We start from the raw sequence: 22620 nt of genomic DNA, 5'->3' as shown, positions 1-22620 counted from the left end.
CAATCAATGATATCCGTAAAGTTATTAAACTTCAAATAGTTGCAAAAAGTTCTGTTTGACAGTGTTGCTTCTAGCGACATCTCGCTCGCTCAGTTCTTTGTTGCTCTATTCCGCTAGGGAGGTAATTTAAGATGCGAAAATCCGCAAGATGGCAATACGTAGACGCGAGGTCCAAATGCTGTATGATTGGTTATTTTTGACATGACATTGACAGATATGTCAAAATCCACCAATCGCGCAGCGCGAGGTCCAAATGCTGCATGATTGGTTATTTTTGACATGACATTGACAGATATCAAAATTGACAGAGTCAAAATCCGCCAATCACGCAGCATTTGGACCTCGCGTCTACGTATTGCCATCTGGCGGATTTTTCAATCGCGAAAACCCTCACTGAAAGAATATTTTTATTTTCTTTTATTTTATTTACTTATATAGGAAAATAAGCAATGGAACAATACGTAAGCATAATTGCATAAAAAAGTAAAATAATTTCGTTTAAATAAAACCGACTAAAAATTAAACTGACTCCGAAAAAGTATACACTAGTCTAAAAGTAGAAAAATAATTTTACGTTATCTCCAATATTGTCAAAGTTATCGCTGGAAAACTAAACAAAGTATCGTATAGTTTTTATTTAAAATTAATCAGTAATCGGAATAAGTGAATACTTAAAATAATATCGATTAAATTTACAGATTATTGTCTATGACTCACAGGTTACAGCACTGATGTGTCAGAGACAAGTCATAGACAATATGGAGATAACACATGATTTTAAACGTCAAGTCAATTTGACTAGTCTCACAAATTTTCATCGTCCACGTATTTTGCTAAAATAATTTGTTTCAAAGATTGATTTCAAACTTGTATAAACGTGAAAATAAAGTTGGTTTCATGGGCTTGTTAAATAATGTGTATGATATTATGAACACGTAAGTGATTATGGTGTAATTGTGTATGAAAGTGTTTGTTTACATCTCTGCTGGATTCTAAAAAATCAAGGTATAGGTACAGCGTCAGATAGTGACACCTCGTTCGTTCGTTCGTTTCAGCCGAAAGACGTCCACCTAAAATTGTGACACCTAAAGTGGCCCAAAGTTGACAACAAAACCTTATTCCAATTGTAACAAAGACGTGTTGCGGACTTATTGGCTACTTTGGGTGTCACAAACTATTTGACGCTGACTGTACCATCCTAGACTGCATCTCACTTACATCAGGAGTGATTGCAGTCAAATACCTCCATAGTTTGACCAATAATGGTTGATTAGGCGGTAGGTATGGATAGGCCATTTTCCTGGGTAAAAAAAAGTATCTTATTGATATTACATCTGACATTTCCAAATATGTGGGACAAACTTGTCCTTCACTGGTTGCATTTTTATTGGTGGTCAAGCTGTAGATCCTGGCTACACAGGAGTTGCAGAGGTGGGAACGAGAGGTGGGAATAGTCTAGAAAGAACATTGATTTTACTTTTAGTATGATTTCCACGAACTTTCGTTCGCTAAGTCTAAATTGATTAACTATTCATAACTCGATAAGTGCCTTTGCAATCGTTAATAAACGATAACGAAGTGCGTTGATAAGGCAAAATTATTGAACTGCTTATCTCTATGGATTCATTGTTCAAACAATGAGTTTTATACACACAAACCATATCAAGCTTGAAATATTGTCGTTAAACTCGTCACTATTGCTTGGGGAATAAGAGCTACTTTAGAATTTCCATTGTAAGACTTGATACGCCGTCAGTGAATGCAAACAAAAGCAGTATTGTTAGGAAAAATGCAACTATGACAAAGCGACTAATTATGACCAACATTCTCTGAATGGAATTCAAAGGTCAACTATGACTATGAGGTAATTGACTCTAATAAAACATTTATTTATTTACAGTCGGTAATATGAATTTTGTGGTAATATGCCGATGTGTAAGTGAAATTAATGTTCAAACATTATCACAAACAGGAAATTTACATACGGATGTTGTATACTATGACTCAAACTGATACAATACTAGTACAAATTCAGGCCAAATTCAATAAACAAATAATTCTTAATTAAAATTCGAAATTGCTTGTTACTGCATTACATTTTATTAATTAACCGATCAATATAATGAGCCACTTGTATAATAAAATCAATGCAAATAATAACAGTAACTAAACCGGCTCAAAATATACTTACGCCCGTAATCACAAACGATTTTTGCTTAAGTGAAGCAGCCAATCGAACGCACAGCGTTGAATAGAGCTCTGTGATTGGTTAGTGTATCACTCTGTGCATCCACGCGCATTGTGAGGCGTTACAAGTAAAAGTATGGATTCACCCCGTTGTGTTTTGTGCCTAGCGATCTTATGAACTGGATCAACTGGATGACTATTTATGTATCTATGATATCAATTTTTTATTTATTATTTATTATACTTTTGCTCGCGAGTGTATAGTATAGAATATCCACGAAGACGCGCCCCACCAATTTTTGGTCGAGGGAAGCGCGGCGTGCGGGGAGTTTGAACGAGCAATCTGAGCGTCATTATTGTAGTGTGCGTTTGCACTAATGGATAATTTAGCGTGTACCGATAACACTCAAACATTAGCGGAAGAATGATGGGGCGCGTCTTCGTGGATAAAACAATCAGGTGACCTGTAGAACAGGTTTTAAACAAAACCTATTTCAGGCACCAGTCCCACACAAACTTAGTATTAAGTACCTATAGCATAATGTATTTTCTACCAACTGTATTTCCTAACATAAGTTTGTGAGGGGAAATAAATGATTTATTTATTTAATCTATACTTCGCTGTATTTACAAAGGTGTAAGTAAAAGATTGGCATTGCCATAACTTCGTCATTAGCAATGAAAATGGATACTCGTAAGCTTTAATTAATTCTGCGCACGCTCTTACTACGTTTCTAATTATAAACGGCGCGTACGCATGTCGCCTTTAAACATAAAGCCGGCAGATCAACGAATTTGGTCTTTATGGCTGTGTTTACAAAGCGCTAATTCTTTTGGCTTATGTAGCAGATAAAAACTTTTACAAGGATACTTGCATTGACGCGTATTGAGACTGCAGATGGAGATAAGTTTAATGTTATGTCTGTCGCAATCTGAACTTGGTATACTTATCTATTTAATTTACTGTTTTAACTTTAAAACCAGCAATATTCACAAGTTATGTCATGACTAAAGACAGTTAGACTATTTTCTATGTTGTAAAACAAAAAAGCTACTTATTTCCTATCACAATAAGGATAGGACGATTCTAATACTCTATCTCTGGGTGCAGAATGTGGGCAGCGCAAGGCCAGTCGCTGGAGAAATAATTGGGGGAAGCTTTTGTCCAGCATTAGACGGTATTTGGCTGAAACGGCGACTCTACTAAGTATTTATTTCAAAACATCTCCTAATGAGATGATAGGAAGGTAGATAGAAGTTGGTATGTGGAATGATTATTTGAATGATTTTTGAAAGGGACTTCCTGTGGCTGATATACGTACATATAGCTTATCCAGCATGTTCTCGCTCGTTTTAAATACCCAGCCGAGGTGCGTGTTGATATCCCCTACCCTATTTTCCAGCAGTAGCAGCGTCGCCAGATCCATGATGATAAATGATGATGATACTCACTTCCCAGTGCATATCGCCCACTCGTACAGCTTATCTAGCAGGTTCTCGCTCAGCAGGTGTTCTAAACACGCGGCCCTGCTGCGACCCGTACTGATCTCCCCTGCCATGCTCTAGCCTAAACTTAGGAGGCTAAATGATGATATACTCACTTGCCAGTGCATATCGCCCACTCGTACAGCTTATCCAGCATGTTTTCGCTCAGCAGGTGTTTTAAACACGCGGCCCTGCTGCGACCCGCACTAATCTCCTGCCCTAGCCTAAACTTAGGAGGCTAAATGATGACGTATACTCACTTCCCAGTGCATATCGCCCACTCGTACAGCTTATCCAGCAGGTATTCACTCAGCAGGTGTTCTAAACACGCGGCCCTGCTGCGACGCGCACTGATCACCCCTGCCATGCTCTAGCCTAAACTTAGGAGGCTAAATGATGACGTATACTCACTTGCCAGTGCATACCGCCCACTCATACAGCTTATCCAGCAGGTTCTCACTCAGCAGGTGTTCCAAACACGTGACCTTCTGCGACCCGTCCTGATCTCCCCTGCCATGCCCTCGCCTAAACTTAGGAGGCTAAATGATGACGTATACTCACTTCCCAGTGCATATCGCCCACTCATACAGCTTATCCAGCAGGTTTTCACTCAGCAGGTGTTCTAAACAGGCGGCCCTGCTGCGACACGCGCTGATCTCCCCAGCTATGCTCTAGCCTAAACTTAGGAGGCTAAATGATGACGTATACTCACTTCCCAGTGCATATCGCCCACTCATACAGCTTATCCAGTAGGTTTGAGCTCAGCAGGTGTTCTAAACGCGCGGCCCTTCTGCGACCCGTCCTGATCTCCCCTGCCATGCCCTCGCCTAAACTTAGGAGGCTAAATGATTATGTATACTCACTTCCCAGTGCATATTGCCTACTCGTAAAGTTAATCCAGTAGGTTTTCGCTCAGCAGGTGTTCTCACGTGGCCCTGTTGCAACCCGCACTAATATCTCCTTTTTTTTCGACTGGCAAATGCATGAAACTGCGTACTCACCAGCCCGGGGGAGCCGATGAGTTATGTGGGGCTCTCCTCGCCTAAAGGGCAAGGCCTACCCTCTGCCCTAGCCTAAACTTAGGAGGCTAAATGATGACGTATACTCACTTGCCAGTGCATATCGCCCACTCATACAGCTTATCCAGCAGGTTTTCGCTCAGCAGGTGTTCCAAACATGCGGCCCTGCTGCGACCCACGCTGATCTCCCCAGCCCTAGCTTCGAGCACCAGTAGCGTCGCCAGCTGTTCGAGGTGATTGACCACGCCGAGCACATCGTCGTGCAGGTGTTGAGGCTAGGAAGAAAAAGAAATCTTGAGTTACTCTTGAAGATACAGTCCTCATTTTGAGTGGGTGACCATTTTATTGTTAACTAGCTTTTGCCCGCGGCTTCACCCGCGTGAAATTTAGTGTCACAGATCCGCATAAATTAATTAATAGCCTATATGTTAATCTGGGTTACAAACAATAATACTGTAAAGTTTCAACAAAATCTGTTCAGTAGTTTTTGCGTGAAAGAGTAACAAACATCCACACAAACTTTCGCATTTGTAAATGTATTAGTAGGATTTTTTTCTAAGGATATAAAATGTACGAATCATTTTGGTAATATTAATCTTCATTGGGAAGGTTGAAGGTAATTGGAATGGACATTACAAATTCTAACAAGATCATTCTTCATCTTGCATATTGTCAACCTACGTCTGCAGGACAACAAGATGATTATTAATAAAATCATATGTCCTACTATGACATTTGACTTCATCACGATTAGTAATAGACGACAGTATAGTTCGTTTTATCCACGAAGACGCGCCCCACCATTCTTCCGCTAATGTTTGAGTGTTATTGGTACACGCTACATCATCCATGAAAGCACAGGCACACTACAATAATGACGCTCGGATTGCTCGGATCAAACTCCCCGCGCTTACCTCGACCAAAATTTGGTGGGGCGCGTCTTCGTGAATGAAACGAATATAGGTACGGTCAAAACCATCCATCGTGGCATAGGCCTTGTCTGCTAGGACATTAAGGGATGTCTATTTCACACGCCTATGGTGGCTCGCCACGGGCTGGAAGACGTAGCGTGGGCAGGCCTCCTACTAGGTGGACCGACGATCTGGTAAAGGTCGCGGGAAGAGCCTGAATGCGGGCAGCGCAGGACCGTTCATTGTGGAAAACCTTGGGGGAGGCCTTTGTCCAGCAGTGGACGTCATTTGGCTGAAACGATGGTGGCTCTGTGAATGTCTGAGACCAGAGCTGTGATCTTAGCTGAACCAAGCCTTGATTAAAGATCCTGATACTAACCTGGGACTTAACAATAATATCGTGAGCCTGTTGCCAATGCTTGCAGAAGGAGTTGTAGCACGCCTGCGGCTCGTAATCGTGCCGCGGGTCGAGCGAGCGAGACAGCTGCCGTGCGAAGGAGAGCGACGTATTCCGAAGCCAGCTCATCGTGACGCGCCAATCATCGGGTCATCTGAAATCGTAGTGTGTAAACATGTGACTAATTGATGACCCTGACTGTACAGTCGAGGGCATATTAGACTAAATGTTTTCGTTGCAAAATCGGACGTGTTACAAATGCGTAAGATGCAGTGTTTCATGTTTACTTGATGTGTGCGACTGTACTTTTTAAGAAACATTGTGGATAGATAGGGAGTTATTTTTACTACTGTTGCAAAACAGTGATAGGTGCCTACGAATTATTTTGTGTACCTACATCAGGCGCGGATCCACCGTTGTGGGCACTGTGGGCATGCCCACAACCCCAATGAGGATCAGTACTGTTGTAGAAAATTCAATAAAACTATTATCTACGTTAATCTTTAAGACATAAGAAAGATATATCTTTTTGAATTATCCAAATCGGACCATTACTTACGAAGATATTAAGTAACTAGCGGCCGCCCGCGACTTCGTACGCGTGGACCTCGTTTTACTCCATTAGGGGTGGAGTTTCGTAAAATCCGCTCTTAGCACCTATAGCGCATACATTTTAAATTTCAACTCTCTTACTTTAAACACATAGGACTTTCATAATATAAACTTCCAACCCTCCTTTTATCTCCTTAGGCCCAGTAGTTGATTTCTAATGATACATTTTCAGTATACATATGTATCACCACCACCATTTCAGCCATAGGACGTCCACTGCTGAAAATTGGCCTCCCCCAATGCTTTCTATGTTGATCGATTGGAAGCGGCCTGCGTCCAGCGCTTCCCTGCTACCTTTACGATGTCGTCGGTCCACCTTGTAGGTGGAAGTTCCACGCTACGTTTTCCGGTACGCGGCCTCCATTCCAGAACCATTCTGCCCCATCGGCCATCAGTTCTGCGTACTATGTGCCCTGCCCATTGCCACTTCAGCTTGCTAATCCGTCGCTATGTCAGCGACTTTGGTTCGTTTACGGATCTCCTCATTTCTGATTCGATCTCGCAAAGAAACACCAAGCATAGCCCTCTCCATAGCACGCTGTGGAACTGAGCTTCTGTATAAAGCCTATAGTGAGAGGCCACGTTTCTGAGCCATAAGGTATCACTGGTAACACACATTGGTTATACACTCTAGTCTTCAGGCATTGAGGTATTTTGGACGATAAGATGTTGCGTAGTTTCCCGAACGCTGCCCAGCCGAGTTGGATTCGACGATTGACCTCCTTCTCGAAATTGGACCTACCTAGCTGGATCGTTTGTCCGAGGTAGACATACCTACTTGTCGACAATCTCGAGAATTGAGCTTCCAACTGAAACTGGTTAGGGCGCAACATGGACATTCGACATAAGCTTCGTTTTGTCCATGTTCATCCTCAGGCCTACCTGTTGGGAAAATCGATTAAGGTCTTCGAGCATTGTGCCAAGATCTTCCAACGATTCTGCCATGACCACAATATCGTCGGCAAACCGATGTGTACACAGTACCACGATGTACCGAACAGTATATGTACACCTCCACAATATCTAGAGATCATAGTGAGCATACATTTTAACTTTCAAGTCTCTTACTTTAAAAACCGAGGACTGCAATACAAACTTCTAACCCCCTTTTTAACTCCCATAAGGTTTGAATTTTGCAAAATTTCGTTTTAGTGACTACCTACGTTCTAAAAGGAGGTGTATTCCACTTTGATCACCTGGTTTTGATCAGCCAGGTGATCAAAGTGGACTTAAAACGACAATTTAGTGTCCTTTGAATTCATTCTGTGCCTTTGATCACCCACGGATACGATGTCCTAGGTGAGCCAAGTGGACTCTAGTTAAATTATTATTTTAGTGTCCTTTGATCATCTACAAACAAATCACACCTCCTCTGAATAGTCACATGTCCAATTGTTGTACTACATAATTATGTTGTTTTGTAACATTTTTGATATTTTCTAAAAACCGCAATAAACAAATTGGACATGTATGTGACAATTCAGAGGTATAATTTATTTATAGGTGATCAAAGAACACTAAAAAAATAATTTAACTGGAGTCCACTTTGATCATCTTGGTGATCAAAGCCAGGTGATCAAAGTGGAATAGACCATTAACCCCTATGAGAACTCTTTTGAGACTTGTAGTTTCTGAGACTTCGTGATGAGTGAGTGAGTCACTTAGTCATTCAATGACCTTTCTTTCTACTAAAATTATACGTACCTATAGTAATTATCATTAAAATCAAATAAGTAAGTACCTACCAACCTAAGTAATTAAAATAAAGACCCTACCAAAAAATTAACAAATTACATACAGAAAATAAAAACGAAGTAATTCTTATCCTATTTAACTACAATCGCCCACGCGCCCATCCCATTTGTCCGCCGCTGAACCGTACCCTAATATTCATCTCGGTAGATGGCGGCACATAGTAAGAATTTGCAAGGAAGTTTGTAAAAGTCACTAATTAACACTTTGATTTGCTCGTTTAAACACATTGAATGATTCAAATAGGTACATACAGTGAATGGTTTAATTACATAAAATATCTTTATTTATTAAATTTTCAAAATTAGGTATTTACGAACAGCGCTATTCATAGTACATGTAATATTTAGTTACTAATTTACTAATGATGTCGATAGATGGCGTTTGACAGCTTTGCCTTCATGAATATTTATTTACCTCAAAAATGTTTGTCAGGCGCAAGAAGATTTTAACCAATGACGATAGATGGCGCTTTTCCACGTCTTATGAAAATCCCAAATATTTTACGGGACCCTATTTTTTTCCAAAATAAAATTAGGCCTATGTTACTCGTGAGTTATGTAGCTTTCGAATGGTGAAAGAATTTTTAAAATCGGTCCAGTAGTTTTTGAGCCTATCCATTACAACTAAACAAACAAACAAACAAACAAACAAAGTTTTCCTCTTTATAATATTAGTGTAGATAAACATAGGCCGTTTTTGCCGCTAAAAGTCAACGTACGCAAGGCCGCGTGACGTCACTATATCCGAATCGAGCGCAGCCGGCGTACTATTGGGATGGAAAATTTTTTTTCCGGCTAAACTATCAGTTTTAGAAAAAAACTTTTAATAACATTTATTCTTCAAAATAAAGTAACCTATCGACCAGTAATTTTTAAAAATAAAAATTTTGAAAAATAAGTATTGCTGTGTCCAAAAACCACATTTTCATAGGATTCGATGCAATGCGGAGACGCGGTTGGGGTGAGTGTAACTTAATGATTGTTTGTATTGAACATAATAATACATAATATGATGCTAATACCCAGTTTCTGGCCAGGGGGGGGGATAAGTCATACCCAGCTTATAGCCTGGGGGGAGGGGCAAGCCTTACCCAGCTTCTGGCCTTGGTGGGAGGGGGGAGAGGCAAGTCATACCCAGTTTCTGGCCTGGGGGGGGGGGGGGGGGGTAAGTAATACCCAGCTTCCGGCCGAGGGGGAGTCATACCTAGCTTATGCTTATGGACTGGGGGAAGGGGCTAGCCTTACCCAGCTTCTGGCTTGGGGAGAGGGGGGGGGGGGAGGGGTCAAGTCATAACCAGTTTCTATGGGCTGGGGGAGGGGCTAGCCTTACCCAGCTTATGGCCTGGGGGAGGGGGGGGGGGGGTCAAGTCATACCCAGTTTCTGGCATTTCTGGCATGGGGGGGGGGGGTGTCATACCCAGCTTCTGGCCGAAGGGGAGTCATATCCAGCTTATGCTTATGGCCTGGGGGTAGGGGCAAGCCTTACCTAGCTTCTGGCCTGGGGGGAGGGGTCAAGTCATACAAAGTTTCGGGCCGGGGGGGGGGGGGTTAATCATACCCAACTTCTGGCCGAGGGGGAAGTCATGCCCAGCTTATGACCTGGGGAGAGGAGAGGGGCGGGGTAGTCATACCCAGCTTCTAGGCTAAGATTAAATAGATTTCCAGCACGGAGCGGCTGTCCTTTCCTGCAGCAGCTGGCCCGCCCATGGGAACGGCGAATAGATAGGTAGGTGCGTAGGTTTAACTCAGAAAAACTAAATAACAGTTAGGTATTGCGTGTACATCGAAATGATTTTCATAGCAATGTCTTGTAGCCTAGGCAGAGTGTATCTGCCTCAGCTATACCTTATTGTTAGAAGTAAATAAATTAATACTTATACATTTTTATATTTTACTTGGAAGAAGATATGACTCTAACAACACTTATGTACACTTTATTTGAATAAATCGCCAAATATACCACCGCGGAGACCCCAAATGCGTCTCTGCGTGCCATTGAATCGTATGAGCGACATGAGCGTATGGATTTTTTGCGTTATTTTTCACAATTTCCATTTTTAAAAATTACCTATCGATAGCTTACTTTATTCTGATGAATAAATGTCATTACAAGTTTTTCTCTAAAACTGATAATTTGGCTAGAAAAAAATATTTTCTATCCACGCAGTACGCCGGCAGCGTTCAAATCGGATATAATGACGTCATCGTCCCCGCGCCGGGCGGTCAGTGAACTTTTTTAGTAATTTGGCCATAATTTCGTCAATTTTTGTCGTAGAACAAAAATTTTTGCACTGTGTATTAAGGATTTCTTAGCCCTATAAATCTGCATTCACAGCTAAAAATCGAAATGATCCTCATTGGCTTGTTTTAATTATGATCTATTGATAAGATCGATAGGCATGTAATGTATGTCCGGGCATGTAGTGATCCAACTCTCACTTTGCTAATTTTTAGTGGCTGTGCCCACAACCTTTTTTGAGGGCTGGATCCGCGCCTGACCTACATTGAAGATGCTTATGGAGAAACACACTAAAGTCGCTGATGCAGACAGATGTCTGAAAAACCTGAAAATACGGAACACACGATAGGATAGTCCTGCAGAAAAATTCTAATTCTAATTGGAAAATTGTTCGACGTCGTACATAGCAAGTATTACCGTGGCAAGGCTACATTATAATATTGTTATGTTTATTTTTACCCAAGGTAGGTATATGAGTTGTTATGATGGTAAGATTGACAAACTCTCACATGGGGTAAGAGACTATCTTAAAAACATACCTACTAAAGATACAATAGTGGAGTAGTTTTTAAAACGATGAATCACACATTCAAAAGGTTATCTTTACTAGATTTGACCTGTCATTTGACCCATGGTTTATCTTGAGTCTACAGACTTTAGAAGCGTAAGTAAAAACTAAAAAGGAGGTCACACAGAATGCGTTCGCTTTCTGCATTTCAACAATGGTAGTAAACTTGTAGTACGATTTCTGCTTTTTACGCTGCTGAACGAAAAGTAATGCTTTCGTGTTACTACCTACTAACTTTTTGCGTCTGATAGGTTTGTCCTGCAGGTTGAATGTTAATTTATAATAAACTAGTTTTCCATTTCCGATAGTATTGTTGAGTATTTTGTACTTGTGAAAATAGTTTTCAACTAATTAATAAGGCTAATAATGGCCAGAAGGTTTATTGGAAGAGAATGTCATAATGGCAATAAGGTTTTACTTGTTTACAAGTAAAATATTATCTAATGCAGAACTTTCACCTTCACTCTTCACAAACAAATAAATTAAAAAATATCTCACTTGCTTTTCACAGAATCACACGACAAAAAAAATAAGCGTAATTATTATATTGAATTTGGTAATAAATTCAATGGACGTGGGTTCATTAATATTTATTTGTTGCACTAATTGGAATGTTCATTAGAAACTTAGTTATGCCATCTTGTTAAAATTTTCGTTTTGGCATTCTAGTACAAGCTTTCGAGCATCTAGATTAAATTTGGAGATATAATTTTTATCTAAGACGAATTTCACGATCTTGAAACTAGTTAATGTTTCAATTAAATTGAAATTTAGTGTAAGCTGTAAGATAAAAAGTGTTTTCAATTACAGAATGCTATAATTGAAAACAGTTTTTATCTAATGTATAAATGTACCTTGCCTCAGTGAATAAACAATCTTTGAATCTTTAAGAAAACTTTTTGTATTAGAGCAATATGCAAGCAGAAGCAATTATAGGTAATAAAATAGCTATAACTATAATACAGTGTGTTCAATCATTTCAGCCTTATAACGTCCACTGCTGGACAATAATGTGTAAAATATGACATTAATGATATTAGGCCTAGAGAGAAACATAACATAACTGGTTTTTAAATAATTCTGTTAGAAGTAAATTCAGATATATCACATGATTTAGAAATGAAACTATGATTGCCTAATTGAGGCATGATTCAATAGCAAAGCTTTCTCATAATGATCATTTTAATTGATATTTACCAACAACAATGAGATCTGACTACATACTTAACCAATTCAATGAAGAAGTGTGTGAAAATTTGCAACAATCAACTCTTTATTGCAAGTGAAATTGTTATTTCTTATGGAATTACTAGGGTTTTACATTGGATTGAAATAAATGAAAATGTTTTAGATAGACTAACAGTAACAGGAGTTGACTACCAATCAGATGTAACACTCGGCATCAAATAAACCGCACCTCCCACACACACATTCTACCAATATTGGCACCAATTAAAAGCCTAGTTCTAAACTTCATTTCATTAAAAGAAAGGTTTTTACCCCTAAAATGTGTCTTTAGAAGGATCCAGAGTCACTTAATCAAAAAATAGGTATTGTAGTTACGCTTGAGCCAACTTTTATGGCTTTAAAACTGTAAAGTTGCAATTAATCGCTATCCATCTGTTAAAGAGGACATGTGAGATCATTATTTGGTTTTATAACCATAAAGATTAGTCTAATTGATCCCAGAGGTGAGCCCAAAGTGAGGGCTTTTTTCAAGTCAGATTTATGGTTAATCATTTTCAAAATCAAAATCAAAATCAAAAATATTTATTCAGTTTAGACCACAAGTGGCACTTATGAACGTCAATAGAAAATAATAAAAAAAAGAAAAGGTAGCCCTTATGGGGCACTTTACATTTATTAAGAAATTAAATGTGTTTTTCTTTAAGGATATTTATTGGGCTTTTAAATAACACCAATATTGTTAGGGCACCATGATTGTGTCAGAAGAAAATCTAAAAAGTTCGCGTCGCGGAAGGTGCGGTTTATTTGATGTTGAGTGTAGTAAAGTCTATGTTTGTCCCAGGGTAAAGTTTAACTGTTGTTTCGCCCACGAATTAGGATGAAATAGATGAAGTTTGATGCTAAATTGCTAAGTATGTATTGATTTGATCTATTATAATAAATAATTAATAAGATTTAGCAAATTAGATTGCATAATGATCAATATCTTACTCATTATAATTAATTTACTCATTACCTACACATATCTTTAGCATTGAGCCAAATGGTTGTAAAGAAATCATAAATCAGAGTCATTAAAATACATCTCTACCATTTGTGACATTCTACAATAACTGCTTTTTTAGGGCTGATTTTTCAATCATCAGATAACTTTTAACTAAAGAATAACCTTGTCATTTTGACATGTTTCCCATACTAAAACTGTCAATGTGCCAAACTTATTCTTCAGTTAAAAGTTATCCGATGATTGAAAAATCAGCCCTTAATGGCACAATTAATAAACACAATTCTTAATTTTATTACTTATTATTTATTTGTTGTATTAGCTTTCACATCGCTGATTAAAACTCTATAACATTACCTGTTTGATTTATCTTTAAGTGAAAATAAATATCAGTAGGGTAACTTAAATAATAAAATAAATAAATTATTTATTATTAATGAGTTTGTATTGTATTCTTTTACTAATCTGTTGTTGGTAGTTCAGTGTTAAACAAAATGTTAAGCAATAAGATAATATTGGCAACTAATAGTAATTGCTTCATAGATAATACTTGTTTTCTTATTGTTAAGTAATTAGGGCATATTTCTGATAATAATTGTATGTTTACTGCAAATCACATAACTGTACAAATGAAGTATAGACATGAAGGTTACAAGTATTAACTTAAATTAATATTGTTTTAAGAACTATAAAGATGCCTCATCAAATATTGGCAGATCTAATCCAATTCTATCAAAATAAAAGAAGTTTTGCTGGTATGAGATTAATACATTAAAGCACCAAAAACAGGTTTTGAGCTACACAGAAATAATAAAAGATGAATCTTATTGCTACGTCCAATTTATGAAACCTTGAAAACATGAGCTAAGGCTTTTATTTGTCATAATCAAGCCCCGTGTATTTTCCTTGAAATACTTGATCTTAAGAACTTAAGAAGTAAAATATACTCACTGTAATAAGATGATGAGTTCGAAAATAGATGCTGGATCCCACAAAACAAACCACAAAGTTACATGATACGCAATTCTCAAGGTAGATTATTATGTCACTCACAACACCGAATATGTCCTTTTAGTCCTCTTTCAAGTTCCTGAATTTACATCGCAAATGCTAATGTTTTAATTTACTGTCTCCTTTAACTCAAAAATTTCGGAATTTGTTTAAAACATTGGGTTTTACCAAAAAAATCTAAGAATTACAACAACCAGGCCAACCATGCATGAATGACAAACAAATGACAGACAACAAGAAGATGACAGAACAACAATTTCCAGTTGCCACTCTTAAAATGTAAAGTTTGTAGTAGATTCTAGTAGTTTTTGAGATACCAATTTTCACATATACAGTGTGTCCGGGCATGTAGTGATCAAACTTTAAAGGCGTAATCTATGGACAATTTTATCGATGAAAATACTTCAAATTTGGGGCCTCCTGACCCATTTCTCGAAAAATTACATCGATTTAAGTTTTTAATTTTTAGTTTACACCTTTTCTTTAAAAAACAAGTGAAAGCGTGGGTAGCTTAACATTGATAGGCAAATATTTTATATCATGCGATAGCCAATAAAATTATCTATTAGTAGAAGAAGAAAGCAGACACAAGTTTCATACATTTTATGGGAGTAAGAATGGATTTCATTAGAAAAATACATTACTTTTTTCACTTCTTTTTCAGTTATTTTCCAACACAAGAAAAACCAGGTCGTTAAGGTATGTTTTATTTGCATTGTATTTTTAGTATTTGAGCTATTCTACAAAACGAATGTAAATTTATTAGTCTACGTCTATTAGTTTCGACGTAATTGTTGAACAAAGATATCCCTTCCCAGCGGTTTCCATAGTAATCGGATTAGGTTGTGTGATTCTTTCAGGGAGTGCATTTTCGCATGTCGCGTGCGCTATGGAAACCGCTGGGAAGGGGTATCTTAGTTCAACAATTACGTCGAAACTAATAGACGTAGACTAATAAATTTACATTCGTTTTGTAGAACAGCTCAAATACTAATAATACAATGCAAATAAAACATATATTAACGACCTGGTTTTTCTTGTGTTGGAAAATAACTGAAAAAGAAGTGAAAAAAGTAATGTATTTTTCTAATTAAATCCATTCTTACTCCCATAAAATATATGAAACTTGTGTCTGCTTTCTTCTTCTACTAATAGATAATTTTATTGGCTATCCCATGATATGGGTGAATATCCCAAGCACGTTTTTTACGCGGCGGAGCTGAGAATCGATGGGAGAAATGTAACTAGAGCGATGATTTTTTTTCTGTATATAGTTTAAACAGCGTTTTACACGATAGCAAAGTCTTCAGGACAATAGGTAGTTATTTTATGTACTAAAAAAATTTTCAAAGACCCAAAATCTAATAGCGGTGGCGTGTCCTAACTCTATTTCTACTCATAAATTGTGTTATTCCTTCTTTCTCGGGGATTCTAGTAATTTAAGAATAGTATAGCCATAAAATACATTAAATAAGACTTCCAAATGATATGAAAGAAATGTGATATTTCATAATTTAAGTGTTTTAAATAGCCTTTCAAAACTGTCCCACGGAAAAAAGCAATTACAGTGGCTCAATTTCGACACTCTCTTACATCTCCAAAGAAGCTTTGAGAGACGTAGAGTTCTTCTTCCCTGCATCACACAGCTGTGTCCTCCTGATCGGGCTATAAAGACTTGCGACTTGTGGTATTGTTTTTCCAGCAGACCCGTAAATATTTGTATCAGCGGCACAGGAATACAAAATTTTTCAATTTCGCTGACAAGTGTATGAGTGAAAGCTACTTACTTAGATGCTAAACGATTCTTTAACATGATTAAAGTTTGGGTTTTGTTGTATCTGCATACAGAAATTATTGATCAGAATTATAGTTTTCTTTATAATTTGAATTTTGTTACAGTTTTTTAATTCCGGTGGCGCAATTTCGGTGGCTCCGGTGGCGAATCTATTGCCAGGATTGGTCTTATTGGCTCTGGAGCATTGTACCTAGGTCTACTAAGGTCTCAGTCATAACTAAAATATCGTCAGTTAATCGAAGTTGTGTGATGTACTCGCCGTATCTTGATACTGAGCTCGGTCTAGCTCAGAAGCTTGAAAACCTCTAAGTGGGAGGTAGTGAAGACTTTAAGAGATTATGGTGTCTCCAACTATGAACCCTCGCAGCAATCAAATAAGTTTCGAGTTGTGATCTTGGGGGAGGGCTGATATGATGAAGTTTTCATACAAATACTTCAGTCAGTAGGAGGCCTGCCCACGCTACGTCTTCCAGCCCGTGGTCGCCACTCGAGAACTTTCCTGCCCTAACGGCCATCGTCTCTACGAGCTATGATGTACCCCGCCCACTGGCACTTGATTTTAGCAATTCTGCGAGCTATGTCGGTTACTTTGGTTCTCCTGCGGATCTCCTCATTTCTGATTCGATCACGCAGGGAAACTCCGAGCATAGCCCGCTCCATCGCCCTTTGGGTGACCGTGAGCCTTCTTATGAGGCCCATAGTAAGCGATCACTGATTTCATAAGCTCAGTTGTGATTTAATTATCTCCTGGTTCATACCTTGTTGTTTTAATAGGGCATTCTAATCTCGCTCAAGCTTAAGTCTAGGATATCTTCGCTAAAGTGTCGGGATAATCTCGATCTTCAGCCTAATTACTAGTAGTGCTTCTTAATCTCTCCTAGCAGCTTAGGCATTTACCAAAATGGTTCTGCTATCCTCATTATTCATGTTGGTATATTCAATTTGGTCCTCGCAAATACATACTTTCTATTTATTACAAAAAATCGTCTCTATAGTACACTTTGTATCAGCGTGAGGACTTGGATAGCTATTTATACTAAGCAGAATCTTAAAAACAGATGAGAATAGTTCTGAAACAGCTAATATTTCCCTAGTCTCGTAGGTTGCAATCTATTCTGCCACTCGAGCTGAAAATTCGTGGGATTTTGGAGCTGAATTGGCACTGGTCGTGGCTTAGACTTCATCAGTCGACATCTTTTGAGCATCTTTTATTCGGCATTCTTCTATTTCGGTGATCACTTCTTCTTCTTCCTCGGTCCCTCACTGATGAGGATCGCGACCGCAGATAGTGTTCCTCCATAGACTGCGGTCATAAGCTGTGTGGTGATCGGAGAATGCACATGTGATTAAATTGCCTGTTCGTCTAAAAATGATTACTACATTCTGATTTTTGCAGTACTATTAGGGTGCAGCTCAGTACGCTTTTACAGTTCTGGCATGTTTTGCTAGGCCTTCTCTCTCCATGAGGCTGGCTGGATTTAGTCCTCCGTTTCTTAATTGTACTACTTTCATTTAACTCACAAATATGTAATGTGTTAGTTCAGTAGCTGGTATAGATCTAGAAATATCTTCATACTTAATCTCCAGTTCGCATGGTCTTTAGCGAATAATTAGTTGCGTAATTCTGAGTGTAGGATAGGTATGATACCATCATGAAAACTTGGCTAGTCTGGACCAACATTTTTACTTATGGAAAATAAACCTAACACCAACCTGGGGCAGTTGGTCGCCCTCCCGGGACTAGAGTTGGTTTCTGGGTTTGAGGGTCGTGTATGATGTCTTTGTGATGTGTCTAGAATAACGGGGCTATTGGCGGCTAGAGCCAGAAACTTTTGGATTTGTTCTCTATGGAGGGATTTTGCCGTTATCACCATGCTTAGCAGGCTGGTTGGTAGTTCCAGTATGGTAGTATAATACCTGGAAAGATGCTGCAGCCCACCCTCCAGTATTTTGATTGCTTAGTCGGCTCTTACGACTCACATGGGAAGATCTGATGCTTTTTTAGGGTCACAACACAGGCCTGAATATTGTTTTTAATTATAAACATCTTTACTGGATAATAATACTTACTTGATTACAAATAAATAAGTAATTTGAGACAATCATCCTTAGCATTCCGAATTCCGCTGTATAAATAAATTTCGGTGGATTGGTTCTTAATTCCGGTGGCTCAAATACAATTTCGGTGGCTCTTGAGAATTTCAAAATAACATATCTCGAGAAGTATTAATAATATTTTGATCTCTACCATATCATTGAATAATACAAGTTATTTACTATTATTTCTGCCACAAAAAAGTTTTGGAAAGTGGAAATTAAAATTCGCCACCGGAATTAGGCAAAAATCGAGTTTGTTGATATTCACCCATATAAAATATTTTCCTATCAATGTTAAGCTACCCACGCTTTCACTTGTTTTTTAAAGAAGAGGTGTAAACTAAAAATTAAAAACTTAAATCGATGTAATTTTTCGAGAAATGGGTCAGGCCCCATGTTTTAAGTATTTTCATCGATAAAATTGTCCATAGATTACGCCCTTAAAGTTTGATCACTACATGCCCGGACACACTGTATACAGAGCTAATTTTATCCAATAAACTTTTTGGTGCAAAAATTAAAAAATATAGATGATGCAAGATAAACAAATAAAACAAAAAGTCAAGGGCATTTCGATAGATTTTTTATTTCCAAATTAATTTTCTATTCAAAAATAAAATGACCACCAAAATATTTAAAAATAAAGCAACCCATCACAGTATTGAAAGGATTAATACCGCCACTGATATTAAAAAGGTATCAGCAATCTTATCCGGTGAATCTAGAAGAAAACCTTCGTTCTCTGATAAACCCACTCCATTAGATTTTGAAACTTTTATCCCTTGGGTTTGTATGGAATGGCAAGTTCCAGAAATGGTGATAGTTGTACGGATAAATCAAGGTACCTATGCTATTATTCTGAAATCGCAATGCATTCTCCTCTTTATTTATTTTGTAAGGCAAACACAATGTTTCTTATAAAAGAGACTTCGAGATGCGTTGCGTCTTCAATAAAACTAATATCATAAAATGTTTTCAGAAAAAATCACCCGATCTGAAAGAAGGATCAGTTCAGCTAAGTCGAAGTCAGCCAAGAGCATGCGACCAAAGGAAGATGAAGAGTCAACGAGTAATAAAAAAGGATATACATCTGCTACCAATACGGTTGTAACCAGAAGCAGCATGGTTGATAACGTCATTCCAATTACAGCATATTACGATTCTCATGGTCATCTCGCAGAAATAGCAATAATGACATGTCCATCTGCTCTACATAGGAAAGTTATTCAAGCTATCAGCCTTTGCGTTCCTTTTCACTCCTTTTTGACGAAGTTAGTAATTCGTAAAGGCTGTCTTGATTATCTTTTGTTGCATGAAATTAGCAAATTGCTTCCCCATTCCAATATAACAGACGTATGTCTAGACGACACTTATATTCCAGAGGGAAATTATTATGTGCTCTTGGACCAGGCTTCAAATATTAAGTATTTGTCTCTTAATAGATGTAGAATTAACGACGATGTGTGCAAGGAAATAGCTTTTAGAATTGATTTTGGGCAACCAGCAGGAAAATCTTTGCTTGCATTAGATCTAAGCTCTAATAAAATAACAGATACAGGAGCGAAATATTTTGGTGATACCCTAAGAAAGAATCGCCATCTTCTTCATTTAAATTTACTGGGAAACAGAATCAGTGATGTTGGTTTTGGATACCTCCTAAGACATTTGCAGGAGTTCCCATTGACTTGCGATGAGATAAGTGATAAAAAACGAAGAAAAATGGAGTATACCATTAAGAAAAAAGAAGTATACGAACGTTGCTTGGATGAATTAGCTCGCATGCAAAAAGCTGATGAATTGTGCAGTATGCTTTCCGATAAACGGTCTTCTTTGACCAATAAGCACACTAAATTCAAAAAGGCTAAGAAATCAACGCCTCAAGTTACTGAGCAGCTATCTCAAACAAATATAGCTGAAAAAATGACTCATGAAATTGTTGGTGATCTTGACGATCCTTATGAAGATGACAATCTCATAAAAAAGGACAATTACTATTATTCCACTGGAAATCTCAAACTTTGCTCTTTAAATGTCGCATACAATAATATAGAATTTCCGTCTTTACTAAGAGTTCTTGAAGTTTTAAAATACCAATGTCTGCTAGAAAAACGACCACCTAATACAGGGCTCATGAGAATTGTTCTGGAGGGAAATTATTTGCCAAATGCATGTCCAGAGCTGGCGCACATAGACATGTTTTTGAAAAAGGCCGGCGTTTCCCAGAATTCTGTACCAGTTCAGCATTCAGGTTCTGGAAAGAGACGCCCTAGCGGACTTATAAGCAGACATAGAATTTAACATTTTACAATAAATAAAATAAAAAGAGCGGGATTGCATTAAGTAATGTAACATTTTTGTTGCTCTGACTGAGTTAAATACTGCCTCGAGGTTTGTGTGTGAAGTCTACGAGTTAAGCACGCAACTCAAGCATACTTTATTTTTATTTTTAAGAAGAATTTATATTATAAGTTACATGAAGTCAATTTTAATTGAATTTCTATAAGTTACTTTCTTTTCCACTTATATTGTAGGTACTTACATAATAGATTTGTTAAGATACGAGTTGTTGATTACTGTTTAAGTTTTGTCCATTACTTATCATTTAAGAAGTTTTTCTGTTTAATTAATTGTGTTTATGAGTAAATAAAAAAAATTGTGTTGAAAATAATAAATGTTTAATGTTTTTTGTGAATCTAAGTAAAGCTTCACCTTAATACACTATGAAAACACTATTACAGTCCTCTCAACTTAAGCTGAGAATTGCATTTGTGTGAGTGCACACCGATAGTTTAGAGTGGCAATCGGCTTGAAGCGCGGCGCGTCCCGCGCATGGTTTATTATAGCAAGCGGCCTGAAGCGCGGCGCGTCCGCCACGCACCGCTTCCTTGTCGCTCACATACTTTACTTCACCCCGGTACTGGTAGCAGATACGTGTAATTTTATGTAATTGTGTTCCAAATATTAGTGAAATGGCTCCTACTGTAAGTGAATTTCCTGTACGAAATCCATTAAGCAGCCAAGTGAAAGAAATTTTATGCAAATTGAATACGTATTTTAAAGGTGTGAATGAAAAGTTTTTAGTCTGTTTTTATTTTGTAATTTTATAAAGTTTGTCTTTTTGTTGTATTTTGTAAGGCTGGCTGGACGCCCTCTCTATAAACGGTGCTCGCAGAATATCAGCGTCGAGGTACTTCGTGCCTTGGCATATGCTGAGCGAGGACCTGTTTTTATTTATTTATTTATTTAAAAGGATGTGTCAAGTGTCGTTACATCGGCCCAATTGGTAGCAAGTGTTTTATAGACTTCCTTTTAATAAAACATTAATTTTATTTGTATGTGTTTTACTAACGGTACTTTTGGCGATCACTCACACAAATGCAATTCTCAGCTTAAGTTGATAGGACTGTACGTGCCTAAGTATTTGCTATTCAGACTTCAAAGGAAATTCAATGTTCGCTCTAACAACCTGTTTTGTAGCTCTACCTACTCAAAACACAACATAGGAGCATACCTAGTGCTATTTCCGTATCAATCATAATATAGCGAAAGGAGCTCCCAGATAAAGAAAACATTTTATTAGGTGTATTAAGTGTAGTAGGTATGTACTTACTTACCAAAGAAAGCAGATTGCAGGGGCCGCTTCAACAATTCCTTAGCAGAGAGTTATATTCGATTTACTATAATAATTATTAAAAGAAGTTCGAATAAACTGCATTCTATATTATTGTTAGATGTCTGGAGAGCAAGATAGCGATAACGCGTTATCGTACCACAGTCCACAGTAGCTCTTATTGCAGTCTTATTGTTGTAATGGATCCAACAACAACAATGTATTTCATTTAGTATAATTTTACCCTACCCTACAGTCACCTTACGGCGTTCACAGTCACGAGTTTTCGATTGGGACTTGGGTGTAAGCTTGGGTGGGACTTAATAGAGTTATAGGTAAACGTTAAAAACCTTTTCACCAGTTTTTGAAAACTTCAACAAACATCAAACTTCAATCATACTTTTTTGTCTATGTTCTTCTTTGTCAGTCCAAGATTGTCCTTTGATATGTTTATTTACTTTAGTAGGATTTAGATTTTATTTATTTTTTTACGAATATTATTTATATTTTTTTACAATGAAAGCAACAAAAGCGGATTCAATGAAATCAGTAAGATCAAACAAATCAGTGCGATCAGCAAAATCTTTGAAAAATATGTCGAGCGATATCTTGGAAGACCAACAACCATCTTTTGAAGAATGCTTACCAATGGTGTGCAAGAAGTACTCATGCCCGTTTTCTATTTTTGTGAAAAAAGACTACCAACACGGTAATTAGAGGACTTGTGCATGCAGTAGGCACTTA

General features: G+C 37.8%; 1 protein-coding gene across 3 annotated transcripts in view; it reads right to left on the bottom strand.

Moving 5' to 3' along the window:
* The window catches only part of LOC135081621 (FHIP family protein GJ17503), a 37628-nt gene extending 23035 nt beyond the window's left edge, over positions 1-14593 (bottom strand). For 2 of the 3 annotated variants that reach the window (XM_063976373.1, XM_063976374.1), the window contains exons 1-3: positions 14315-14593; positions 5982-6153; positions 4782-4966 (exon numbers count right to left, since the gene is read on the bottom strand). In XM_063976373.1, coding sequence (XP_063832443.1) covers positions 4782-4966; positions 5982-6128 — 332 coding nt within the window. In that variant the 5' untranslated portion in view covers positions 6129-6153; positions 14315-14593. Of the gene's footprint in view, positions 1-3788; positions 3862-4781; positions 4967-5981; positions 6154-14314 lie in introns of those variants that run through there. The other variant, XM_063976375.1, reaches the window with a different exon arrangement.
* Positions 14594-22620: the final 8027 nt, after the last annotated feature.

Source organism: Ostrinia nubilalis, chromosome 20 (genome assembly GCF_963855985.1).
Source record: "Ostrinia nubilalis chromosome 20, ilOstNubi1.1, whole genome shotgun sequence".
Taxonomy (NCBI): domain Eukaryota; kingdom Metazoa; phylum Arthropoda; class Insecta; order Lepidoptera; family Crambidae; genus Ostrinia; species Ostrinia nubilalis.
This window is presented reverse-complemented; position numbering and strand designations above follow the sequence as displayed.